This window comes from Erithacus rubecula (assembly GCF_903797595.1).
Source record: "Erithacus rubecula genome assembly, chromosome: 3".
Lineage (NCBI taxonomy): Eukaryota > Metazoa > Chordata > Aves > Passeriformes > Muscicapidae > Erithacus > Erithacus rubecula.
The window spans coordinates 88,163,846-88,177,487 of record NC_136689.1 but is presented as its reverse complement, the minus strand read 5'-3'; the positions used below and the strand labels follow the sequence as shown (position 1 = coordinate 88,177,487).

Here is a 13,642-nt window from a genome sequence, read left to right as displayed (position 1 = left end):
AGCAGCCTCAGAACTCAGCCATAAGCAGGAACAAGGACAGCCTTTGAGTGGGGCTGTGGTTCTTGTTACACTTGTAAAGGTAAAGAGGTAAACCTTGTAAAGGTTACACTGCTGGAGCTGTGGAGCTCAGTATGGCCATGTGAAGCAGCAGGGTAATTGGCCTGTCACAAAAAAATAGGGCAAGTTTAATTCCATTTTGCTAAGAGACAGTTTCATTTAATCACACCTGCTATGTATTTGCTGTACTAGTTAGCAATCCATATAAATTGTCTCTTTCCTATTATTTCTATGGGGAAAGTTAACTTTTTTCTCTAAAAAACAGTCAGCATTTAGACAGATTGCAGAATTGCAACACCAAACAATGGAAAATGAAGTGCCTGGGCAGTATATACAGTAACCAGTACCTCTGTAATTTTCATTCTCAAGCGGTGGTTCTCTGACTGCAATCCTTCTAGTCGAGATGTGCTGGCCTGATTGACGCTGGTGACTGATGTTGATGTTTTTGAATCTTCTTTCTTTTGATTTTGAGTGAACTGAAACCGTCTGTTCTGTGTGGCTGCATCTGGATTTGTTCGCAGTGTGATGAGCTGAAAGGTTGAAAAGCCTTAAGAAATCCTGTTTTATTTCTGCAGCTATTTATTTTATATCTCAAAATATTGAAAGGCAAACCAACAGCTCCTTTTTGTTTTTCAAGTATAAAACTGGAAAGTGAGCTCTGCTTGCCATGTGCACTACTTGAGATGATTTCTGAATGACTTTATAGAATAGGTTGAATTAAAATGATTATGGGAAGGGAAACATTCCAAAAATTAGGGAAAACTCATTCAAAATATATTTATCTGGATTTAAAATATATTAAAATATATTTTAATATTCTATCAAATGCATTTTTCTCTTTCATTGATATTTTATACTTTCAAAGGATATATTCCTTCTTCAAGGAAAAAACAATCCACCAAACCCTTCTCTTCCCAAGCACAGTTTCATCTGAAATTTGTCCTTTCCTACTGTTAGAAGTAACACTCAAGCAGTGAGAGACGTGAAGCAGGAGTATTAACATGGGAGATTGCACTCTGGAGATAACAGAAACTTAATTAGTTTTTAGCAACCCAAAATAAACTAAATCTGTTCAAACAAATTAAATAAGCCACTTTAAAAAAAGGTTAACCTTAAACATATTTAATTTAGGCAAATATAAGTAAAATTTAACACTCAGTGACAATGTGAAAATATCACCTCGACATGAGGAGAGAAAGCTCCTGCTGTTTGGCAGTGGTGAGAGAGATTCACAGATTACTCTAGAGAATACAAAATTTATGCTCCTTGCCAAGCAGCATACATATATATTTGTATACAGGCAAAGCTGAAGGAGCTCCCTGCCCTGAGAGGATAGGCATGGAATCATAAATCCAAAGGTGTTGAGTTGTCTGAAAAGACAGAATGGGCAATTGTTTTTCATGCACAGTCCAGCCAGATTCTGTGGTATAGCTGCATTTTGGAACTGATTCCTCGTATTATTAAGAGCATGGAACTGTTCTGCAGCTCCAGTGGCACGAAATAGGGCCCTAACTTCTGAACAAGAGAGATCTGACTGCTCAGACTCTGAAGAATGTGGTCCCTGACATGTATTTACAGACCATGCCTGAAGATTGGGATGTTTGTGGATAATACATTTCAATTTTCAGGTGGTAAAGTAGATGAAGAAGGCTAAGGTGCTCTGTGTCTTCTTCACCTTAGTCTTTATGGTAAAACTTGCCTTCAAAAATTCCAGACTACTAAAGTAATTGAATACATCAGGTTCAGCCAACCTGACAAGTTGCATGCCTGAGGATTAATGGTCCATGTCATCATCAGGCCACTCTTAGTCAGTTTTGGAGGATAATGTTGATTTTGAGCAGTTTTTGAGGACTGAACGAAAGAACATGTCACAGCTGTGTTCAGGATATGTGAGAGAATAATTTAGGGAAAAGCCTGCTTGCCACCTTCACCTCAGTCCGTGGGGGATGCTGCAGTAAATCCTCTGGGGAACCATTTCCAAGCATATGAAGAGCAAGAACATGATTGGAAGCAGTCATTGTTGATTTATGAAAGAGAAATCCTGCCTGACCAGCCTGATTTATAGCTGTCTTCAGTGAAATGTCTGGGCTGGTAGATGAGGGTAGAGTGTTATTTTTCTTGACTTAAGCAAAGATTTAACACTGTCTCCCAGAGCATCCTCACTGTTAAACTAATAAAGTGACTGGGCAAGGAACCACTGAAGTGGATTCAAATTGGGCTGAATTGACAGGTTCAGAGGATTGTGGCAGCCAGTCACTAATGCTGTTCCTCAGTCTGGAATGAAATGGATCTGGGCCTCCTAAAGCTAGGCAAAGGTAAATACTAAGTCCTGACCTTGAGGAGAAATGAAACCCCAAGCAGCTCCCCAAAAAGCACGAGGTCTGTTTGGCTGGAAAATACCTTTCCAGTAAAGGCACTGGAGATTGTGGTGGAACATGAGCCAAAAGGACCCTGGGCCAAGAGAGGTGATCCTTCCTTTCTACTCAGCCTGGGCTAGAACACACCTGGGGTGTTGAGTCCATGTTTGGGCTGCCCAGAACAATAGAGAAATAGGAATAGGAAAGAAAGCCCAGAGAAGGGCCACAAAGATGCTGAATAAGGTTGCAGCCCTTATGATACAAATAAAGACCGACTATTTAGCCTTGAGATGGAAGACATTGTGAGGGGCTTACATTATTCATGTATATTCAATATATGATGGAAGACAGTAAAGAGGATGGAGCCAGACTCTTCTCAATGATCTGCAGTGAAAGGGAGGGAGACATAGGCTGAAAAACCAAAATTTTCACTTAAACATCAGAAAAAGCTTTTCCTATTGTGAACATGGTTAAATGCTGGTAGAGGTACTCAGAGGAGTTGGGAATTATTCACCTGGAATTAACCAAGACCCAACTGCTTAAGGCCCTGGGTATCTTGCTGTAGCTGAGCCTTCACTCTCACAACACTTTGTTTCAAATTAGGCTGGTTGTAATGACTGATGTGTCTAAGTCCCAGACCAAAAACTACATGCAAATGAAGTTAAATGTGAAGAATGGTAATTACAAAGTTTCTGAAAGCAGGAGGCAAAAGTATTACAAGTGTTTAAAGTTCTGCAATTTGATGTGGTCTAAGTTATAACTAAATATAAGATAGAAGTATTGTCATTGAATCATCTTCGTCTGGGAGTTAATAGCTAAAGACTGGGTGTTTTGCAACAGGGACATGGTGTAATGAATTCATTCACATGATGTGGACTAGATTAAAAACTCCATGGGCAACATTGTTGGCTCATGCTGTACAAAGAATGAGATTAGATGAGTTTTCAATTCTTTTTTCTACCACAGAGTCAGTGGAAGTTACATCGTGCTGTCTTACATCTGTGAGGTTTTCATTTTCAGGAAGTGTCAACCTTAAATATCCATAGAGCCAATTGCAAATAGGCATAAAATGCTACCAACATAGACAAGGAATGTTTTAATCCCTAGAACTGATTTTGCCTTGCTGCTCTGCAGGAAACTGGATCAGAATTAATGTGTTAATGCCATTGCAGCCAGAAATGGTATGCACTTGCTGGGCAACTAAAAGTAAGCCCAGTGCTCTCTCTCAAAATGGATGGAGAAAAATTGAAGGACATGGAAGCTTCATAAACATGGATAAGCATGTGACAACTACTTCACTAGGAGAGAATGCATATTAGAATTTTTTATTTAAAGAAGTGAAGAGTATGCTGAAAAGTACTATAGACATCTTGGTCCTTAAAAAGATAATTAGACATAGCAGTTAATTTCTAACAGGAAAAATATACATAACTGGTGTTTGAATTCTGAAAATAACTTCTACATAATGCCCTTGAATGCAGAAATCCATAATTGTTTTAGCAATGTTTGGAAAGTTTTTGATTGGATAACAAGATTGTGTACAGTTAATATAAGTGTGATGCAGTATAATGCTATCATCATTTGTACCTTTAAATGGAGAGGATAATGAGCATTTTTTCCTCTGATCTCTCTTACTCTGCTGTGGGATTTTCCTCATGTTTGTTTTCTGAGGCACTTGGTACTGGACAAAATGGCAATGGACGTAGTGGACATTTAACTGGAGAAGTATAGTAATTGCCATGTTATAGGGAAGTAAGATTAGTAGAGCTGACAAGAAGGAAGGGAAAAATGTCATGTTTCATTCCTTAGTGTGTCTACATCATTGAGTAGATGCCTATTTAGATTCATAAAAGGGCTGTGGGGTAAAATTGAGTTTCAGCACTGCTGACCCAGGAGACTGCTGGAGATTAGTTAAAAGGAATACACTTTACTCTGTGCAGCAGAGAAGTAGTGGCACTCACCTGGCTCAGAACCACATTACTGCTTGCATCTGTCTGGTCAGTTTAATAAATGAGAAAGTGCAGTCTTCCAGGTCTTCATTATCATCCCCTGAGCTTGATGAGCAACAGGCTTTAGTATTCACCAGAAACCTTCCTAAAATGCCAAGACTGTACTAATTTATGACATAATTACTTGAGGGGAGAGATTTGGTGTCTAGATGTACAGACTAGGTAGTGTTGGATATAATCTTCTGTGGTGTCCAGATGAGGTATTGTGCAACCTGTGCTGGAGCAGGCTGAGGAGGGAATGTTTGCCAGCTGTCCTGCTGTGACTGTGGCACAGCATAGCCAGAGGAGATGTAGGACAATATATACGAGTGCTAGAAGAACTCTCCAGCTGTGAAAACACTCACATGGGCATTGGAGTGCTGCATTCCAGTCCCTGCCTCAACGTTTTTTTGGTACCTTATCTAATGATGAATTTTATTGCTAAATAGCTAAGCATTTGGAAACCTGGCAGTACACAGAAAGAGGTTAGAGACTTCATGCTGTGGTTCATATTTGTATTTTGAGTAAAAAAGAACTGAGAGGAAAAATGAGGGTAGGGTAATTGGAGTTTAAAAGAAGATCAGAGGAAGGGGTTAAAAAAGGAATCAGAAAAGTAGTTTCAGAGCCTGTGATGAGAGGGATGGGCAAAGCAGCATGAAAACAAAGGGGCAAAGGCCAGGGACAGAAATAATAATTCTCTTTGAAGAGAGTTTGACATTCTTTAGAGGTATTTTTGGCATCAGAGTTTTCATATGGCTTACCCACTTAAATCTTGCAGTGTTTCAAAGTACACTCTATTGATGTGTTTGTGAACATGCCCTCAATTTAGAGCAAAATTGTGATTCTTCCCTAACATCCAGAATAAAAATATGACTATACATGTCAGTATGGCTTTTTAATATTTGAGAGGTGAATTGCAAAACTTGGAAAAGCATCCTGTTTAGTCAATCCTGGAGAACTAATTACTTTGCTTTTTTTTTTTTTTTGCAGATCACAGATCAGCTTCTATTGCTAGTCTTCACCTCTAATTTCTTTCAATGGTTGCACTTAGAGATAAGCTTATTAGCTTATTTCTCTTGCTTCTTTTGCAGACATAATTCTTGGCCCCCCAGTAGATAGGATGCCACTTAGCACCAGAATCTACTGGCTACAATTTGCTCATGCATTGGTTGAACGTGGTCCAATAAAGAGCCTCTTATAAATACTCACTTGAAAAATCTAAAAACAGATCATAGAGGCAAAAAGATCTACATTTTGCAAATATTTCAGACATCCAACTGCATATGTATCTAATTTGGGGTAATAAGCTATGTTTATGCAAGCCACTTAAAATGAATACAATTGAACATTTTACTTCAAAACATTGAATGCATTCCCTAGTACTCAAGGCTTTGCTAAGTAAGCTTACATAAAAGCCATTTTTTGCTTCATTCAAGATCTGTCATATTCATGTCTAAAGCATAACTATGCAAGGGAACTGATCAAGTTCCATCCCTCTGTAAATTTCTTTTCAATTCTTCCAACAAGGCACAATGAACCTGTCCTTAGAGCCCAGAAGAGCAAAAGGAAATTAAAGCAGGTGTCTCCCAGCCTGTGCCTCACTTAGTCCTTTAATATACCCATTAATAAATATGTCAGTGTCAGCATTTGCAGCATACATAGAGTTTCCCTCTGAAGTACTGACAAAGCCTATTGTGCCACCATAAATGAGTACTTGTAGGCTTCAACACAATTGCTCTCTTATCATGCCAGTGAACTAAAAAGATCATAATTTTGTAGATACAGAAACAGAGATCTTGATTATCTTGTTTAGGGTATGTAAGAATCTTAGAATATCCTGGGAAGGGAGCCATTGGGATCACTCAGGTCCAGCTGCACAGGAACAGCCCACGGATCACCAAGAGCATTGTTCAAATGCTTCTTGAACTATGTCAGGCTGGTGCTGTTATCACTTCCCTGGACATCTTTTTCCAGTGCCCAATTACCCTCTGGGTGAAGAACCTTTTCCTAGTGTCCAACCTAAAACTCCCCAGAGACAGATTTATGCTATTCCTTTGGTACCTGTAACTGATCACAAAAAAAAGTGGGAAGAGAAGAAACATGGCAGAGTAGAACAACAGGAATGTCCCCTCTGAATCTCCACTTACATCTCCACTCTTTCCATAAATTTCCTGAAAGCTGGAAATAGAGGCTATTGTATTGAAACTATAAAAAAACAACTTTTGTTTCCCCAGTCACAATTTCAGTAAAAATATAGGCATTAGAAGCAGATGTGTTCACACTTTCTCCAAAATGTCACGAATCTTTGTTTTTCCTGCAGGGTCCTGAGAGAAGAGTTTATAGATGAGCTTGGTTAAGAATTCATACACATCTCCTGCACTTGAAAAGGTGATAAACATCTGCATATTGCATCATAATTACAAAACAGCAGGAAAAAAAGGCCCATGCAAAACAAATTCACCTACCTTGGGTACAAACACAAGGCAGAGAGTAATGGTGCTGCAGAATATTATGACTAAAGCAACGATGCAGAACTGCACATTGGGCTGGTCCCGAGTCAGGAATGAAACAGCAGCACCAATAATGCACATTATCCCCACGTTGTACACACTCATCCCGATGTACTTGCTGTCATTCAAAGCAGGAATGCTGACATTCCGTGTCTCCCAGGCGAGGAAACACCCAAATAACTGAAACAACAAAAGAAGGAGAAATTTTGATAGTTGTAAGAGGAATTGGCTGTCATCTAGAAAAAGCACTCATTTAAAACAGGTATGTTTTCCAACTTGACAGATGTAGGTGATATTACAATTCAGAGATATACACCTACCTTTTCCTCAAGATCTAATTACCTATGTGATTTGTTTTGCTCACTAGGACAGATTCCTGCTCTAACAAGAAAAATGTGAAACTTTAAATTACTCCTGATTGGAAAAAAAAATTCTAAATACTATGGTTGTCTTTTTTATATATTTTAAATAATTTTTAAAGACTGTCCTTTTTTTTTTTTTTTTTAAGGATTCCAGTAAAGATATAATGTGCATTGTTTTTTTAGCTATTTTCAGCAGCTATTCTCAATATGCTCTTATCAATCTGGCTATTCATTACATGATTATCACCTACATTAATAAGCACCAGTGCCAAGATGTGTCCCATGAGAGATAAATATACAATGTAGAAAGTGTCACCCGAGTTGTTCAGATTACAATTATAATGTCTTTTATTATAGTGGGAGTTGGTAATGGCCTTTCAATTGAAGTTGCCTAATGATTTCTGGCATAAAATATTCTTGTGGCAATTTTTTGTTTGCTTTTTTCCTTTGGTGTATTTTTAAGTTTTAGCCCCTCTGTTATTTGCAATATGCTTTTGCAATTCAGCAGGGGAAAGCCTTTAGTGGAAGGAAGCCATCTCCATCCCTTGAAATTTAATTAGATTTTTCTGCAACATGAACTGCTGCAGACAATTATTTTCTTCCTCTTGCATTCCTCAGAGGAGTTCTGGCAATGCAGTAAAAGCCTAAATGAACTCAAGACATTGTGAATAGGTAACCCAGCCCACAGTCTATGCAAAGCCCTGTAGGACTGTATGGTGACTTGGGAAGCAGGACAGACAGCAGATGGCATTGGATGGATGGGAAGGACAGAGAGAGGAGCTATCACTAAGGTCCAGGACATGGTTTCTATGTTTTCTAGCATTTTTTTTTTCCTGATTACAATGCAGGAACAGACAAGAAGGAGAAAGAACAAAGGTGCACTCCCATTGACCTTAGTAGCCTTCCTCCCAGACATTTGACAGCTGACAAATGACATTTGTCCACTGCCATGTCATGGAAATAATCTTCTCTTTTATACAACATCAGTTTATGTGCAATCCAGGAAATTGGAGGTCAATGGTAATGGCAAATAACCTGGACTAGAAGAACAGTGTTTGGTTGCCAGACAAGCAAAACAGAGTAGGGAAATGGCAGATTGATGTTTGCTCTACAAACTTGGGTTCCAGCCCAACTTATAGCAACACTGGGACACTAGTAATGCAAGTTTTCTTGATTATTTGCTTAGTTTTAACCTCAAATAACAATGGTAACAAAGCCAATCACTTGTGACTCAGCTACTCTGCACTCCCACAGGCACTTCCAGGCTGCAGCCATCTACCTATTCATCCAGGCATTTCCAACCAGGACATGCTGTTGAGCTGCCAGCCCTGCCCTCCCTGGCTTGTCTGCTGGCTTATTTAATTCTCTTGCCTACAACATGTGTCACCCTGATAGAGCAGAGCTGGCTGGGAGGCTTTGGCAGATTAGGCATCTACTTTCAGTCCATGGAGTGTGGCTGCAGGAGCTTCCCAGTCCAGGCGAAGGATGGAGAATCATTTGCTCATCCTCCTACAAATGCTGCCATCACTGCTGCAATCCCTATTAAGATTGCCACAGGTGACCCTTCCCAGCATCAGCAGCAGTAGCTAATCCCTACCCAAGTCTTTCTCAGCAGCATTCCCATCCTATCCCTCTATGTGCTGCTGAAGGAGTTGGTCCTGTTGAGGGCACTCCATTGCCTCGTTGTTGCAATCCTGCCTCTTCAGTTTAATCTCCTTTAGTATGACTAGAGCCCACACCTTACTCAGGCCCATCACCTCTCTTACCCACCTTCCCAGCACCTAAGAATTGCAGGAACAGCAGTAGTGGCTGCTGCAGGCAGAGCATGGGAGGGAGATGCTCTTGAGGGGTCTGTAGACAGCTACCTGGGCCAGCAAGGGGTCTCAGCCATCCAGGCAGGGCAGCTGAGGTGACTGACCCCTCATCAAGCCTTGTGCCAGAGCAGCAGCTCATGCTCTGATACATTTTCAGAGCCCCTCTGGTAAACAAGGCAATCGCCCCATAGGGAAGGATGCAGGCAGCATCCTTTGCTGCTGGGTCTGGCACTGTGCACAGGCAGAGCAGGAATGAACAGACTCCTTTTCAGGCTCTGCAGAAAAAAATTGCCACTGCATTCACCTGGGTGCAGGGGGGACACATGCAGTGGTGGTACCTTTTCTCAGGAGACAAACCTGTTCCCCCCAAACCCCACCATCTCAGGAGTTGCCTGTTCTCCACTCCCTGCAATCTTGGTGCTGCACTACTCAGCTCTGCTGCAAATTTACATTTTGCCAGCCCTGAACTGACAATCAGGCTGGTCTGGGCTTAGCTGTTTTGAGGGGTAGAAAGAATCCTTGCCTGTATTTGTACATCCCATTTTTAAAGGGATGAGACCCTGATTAACTATGGAGAACATTTGTATCTTCTCATACTATGATTAATTATTAATGAGATTTTAGGGTTGTAGATCATTCCTCACTATCTTCCACTTCCCTCAGTATGAACGAATTCCATTCCAAAAGCATTATTCTGGGAAAACAGCCAATATACTTACATGAGGCCAGCACTTATTACAAATAATGGGGATGAATTTATAGCTGAGGTGGTTATAAAATGATCTAAAATATCAATTATAAGGGAAAAGATTGTTTGAAGAGTGTTGTGGGGGTTACGGTTTGGCTCATGCTCATTTATAATTGAGAACAGCTTGGAAAATGGTTAAATATCTTTTGGATGAAAGGAAGATATATGCTTATATGATAACTAAAGAAAGGGAGAGTCTCTTGCAGCAAGTGGGTTTCCTCAGAATGAAGCACTTTAAATCTGGGAGCATTGTTTTAAATTTTTATTAGCATTTTGGGTAAAATGCTTGCCTCAGGAAGAAAGATCTTCTTTTCCAAAAGTCACAGCTCATCTTTGAGACTCAAACATAGATAAAAGCTGAGAGATTTCTGCATCCTGCTGCCAGGGCAGTGGTGATTGCAGAGGTGCTCCTTGTTTGCCTGGTGCAGATGCCTGAAGGGCTCTATGGGGTTTGTAAGGTTTCTGCTCTGAGATAAAAATCCTGTAAAATATCTTGGTTTAGGAATGGGATGCTGACATTGCTAGTGAAAAGTCCAGATTTCTGTGATTTCTTTTGAATATGAAACTTGGGAGCTACAGTTAAAACCACAAACTCATAGTACCTAGTTCAGCTCCTCCTTACTGCTGGTACCTAAACTTTAAACATTCATCGTCCCCAGATAATAAATTTATATTTCAAATTATGCTTGGGGGCATCTAATTCTTGGGACTGCTGTGAAATTTAAGAGCTATTTGATATTTTTAGGTTGCCTGCTGATATTTGCAATACAGCTGTCTCTCCTCCTATTGCTCCTACAGGGCTCAAGCTGGTAAAGGTTTCTCAGTCTGTCCCCTGGCTTGGTCTCCACACAAAATACACCAGCACACATCTTAATTCAAGATAATGATGCTGAGGATGACCATTGCATAGCTTTGTGTTTGAAGAACACAGCACAATTCCAAATTTTGCTGAGATGTGCTCTCTAACCCCAGAGCAGTCTGGCTTCTGAAGGAGCTCTTGAACTTCTTTCAGAGCTGTCAGATTTTATGTAATGAGAGACTGACTGACTTAATTAATGGGGCACTTGCGTGGGATGTTAGTTCTGATCTCTGCTGAGAATTTTGATTAAACAGTCTTTAGAGAAGGTGTGTGTAAATACACACTGGGATGGAGGCAGGCAGCTCTTAGCAGTGCTAAAGTGCTGGGTTTAGAGAGGTGTAGGGCACATCTGTCCCCGCTGCTTTACCCCAGTTACAATTCCCATCCTGAGCCTTCTGATGGACCCCACGCACCTCCAAAGGAGTTTGAATAACTCAGGGCTACACATTCTCCTGTACAAAGCTGTTGTCTAAAATCTAAGGACACCTCAGCCTTCTGTCAACTCTACTGGCCTAATTTTAGTCATTTTTTGATCCCAACCAATGACACTGAGAATGCAGCTAGAAAGGCATCCTACAGGGTTATTAATGAACTTAAAGTCTTCTTCAGTTTTAGTGGTCTAATACACACATCTTGATGTAGAAAGTGCCATAAAATATTGGTTTGGGTTTTCTCAGAAGATATGGGCAGCTGTACAGGCAGGATGGGTTTGTTTCATCTTTTGTTTGAGGTTAGGCAGCATCCATTTGACACTGATTTAGAATATTGCCTTTGCAGCTGTTGGTATGGTAGGTTTAGGCTGTGCTGTTAGTGCACCTAAAAAGGCTGTGAGAAAACCACTGTATAAATTTGGGGTAAATAGTATCTGAAGACAACAGGATTGTATCACTGTGATTAAAGATAGAATAGTGGTCACTAAAAAAAATCTGCATTAAAATGTTAGAGGCATAACAGGTGTTTGGAGAATATTATACTTGTGTTTACATTCAATAGGCAAACTTTAATTTTAAAAAATCTTGTACTGATCAAATTTTGATACCTGGGGATATAATGAAAGTGTTTGTAGCTGAAGTATTGGAAAATGTTTAACACTGTTTTTTAAAACTCTACCATCTAGTTAATTTTAAATCTTGTTCATGAGAATTACTTCTAAGCACAGTAACAATTGCTTAGACTTATAACATATATTGATGCAACCAAATGCCTAATTTGCTATTGGATTGCAGAGACTGTCACATGACAGGAAGGAAATTATTTATTCACCTCCATTGCCCTGTACTGTCCTTAAACCATTTTTTAAATGTTTCATTTCAAAGTCATGTCAGCTTAGGTTATGAACAGTATTAGGAAAGAAAGATAGAGAAAATTATGTTAAAGATATCTGACAACAGCAGAGAAATACCAGAGGAAAAATCTCCAGTCTTGTCATAAGTCATGCTTACCAATAACTGGGGTATATGGGTTTGGAAAGATTATATATTGGACCAGGCTGCAGCTTTGCAGCTAATTGCTGTATTGTAGTAGCACTGATCCTGCTCACTTGTGGCTAGCAGCCCTGCTGTGTGCCACATAAAAGAATAAAATCAAGCCTATTCTTCAAAGGTTTTACATCTGGAGAATTTTGTTTGTTTTGTTTTTTTTTTCTTCTAGCTAGATTACTGTGAGATTTCCCCTCCTGGCACTCTAAACCAAGGCAGTTCTGGACTCTGGGCTGTGAGGACCTCTCAGCCTGAAGTAACTTTAAAGCTTGACTTGTGTGCTTCTCTACTCAGGTTCAGTCATTAAATCCAGATCATCACAGGCACGGGCACATTTTTATTTCTATGAGATGGCTGCAGATATTTTTCAATGAACACCAAAAAAAAAAGACTTTTGGTCTTCATGTTTTCACTGGAGAATTGTACAGTGCAAAATACTGAGCAGCTTTCATAGAAAAGTGACTTTTCTTTTTTTTTTTTTTTAATTTTTCTTTTCTTTTTTAAATTACCTGTGCAATAAGTTAGGTTAGAAAACCACAAGACAAACTATTCACTTGTAGGTCTCTTACCTTCACTGTCAGTACAACCTGATGTTAAACCATTGCTCACTCCCCTGATTTGCTATGAGTCAGTTGTGTATTTAGTTAATTTTCACAGAGCTGCTCTGGATAGACCTTGCTTAGGGGAAGCTTAATATTTCTATTGAGCATTAGGACAAGAGTTAAATATTGATTTTAATTGCAATATATGCATATTCAGCTACTCAGCTGAAGGACTTTCTCCTTAAAGGTCTTGGCAAAACACTTTATACCCAGTGCAAGACAGAAAAGCAGCTGCATAAATCTATGAACACTAACAGGCATCCAAATTTCACTTTATACTCCAGTCTCCCAAAGCTACAAGTCAATAAAATAATTCCCCCTCTTTCCATTCAGAGTGTATTTGACTTTTTGCATGAAAATTCTGCTTAGTCATGAAACACATTATAGCAACTCAGTTGAAACAAATGCACAACTGGTCATTAGCAAATGTCCACTTGGAATAGCTTTATATTGTTTCTGGCATAAGATTACCACAATCACAGCTCTGTAAGGAGGTGAAGCACCTCTGCTAAAAGCCAGTGTGTGCTACAGTTTAAACCAATTTCTGCTGTACAAAAACTGATGCCAAGAGATATGTAAGGGAATACCCCACTATCTGCAAAATTTCAAAAATATATTTGAAGTTTCCTTGTGGTCATATTTGGGAAAAAAATATCCAACAAAACCATATGGAGATGTGGTTTTGGATGCTAAAATACTGTACATGTTTTATTGAAGATATAATAAATATCTGGTACCACTATAAACTAATTTCCCCCACCAAAAAGCTTGACTATCTTTCTCTTTAATCACTGTAAGATAGGACAGATGGGCCCCACCACATATCTGAGTTGGAATCATGCAAGTTAATTTATAAGGAGGTAGGTC

The 13,642-nt window shown here is 39.5% G+C and overlaps 1 protein-coding gene across 1 annotated transcript in view; it reads right to left on the bottom strand.

The window, feature by feature from the left end:
* Positions 1–13,642, bottom strand: part of GABBR2 (gamma-aminobutyric acid type B receptor subunit 2) — a 446,541-nt gene that overhangs the window by 19,621 nt on the left and 413,278 nt on the right. The window contains exons 15-16 of the mRNA XM_079301095.1: positions 6,868–7,092; positions 405–587 (exon numbers count right to left, since the gene is read on the bottom strand). Of these exons, the coding sequence (XP_079157221.1) occupies positions 405–587; positions 6,868–7,092 (408 nt within the window). The remainder of the gene's footprint in view (positions 1–404; positions 588–6,867; positions 7,093–13,642) is intronic.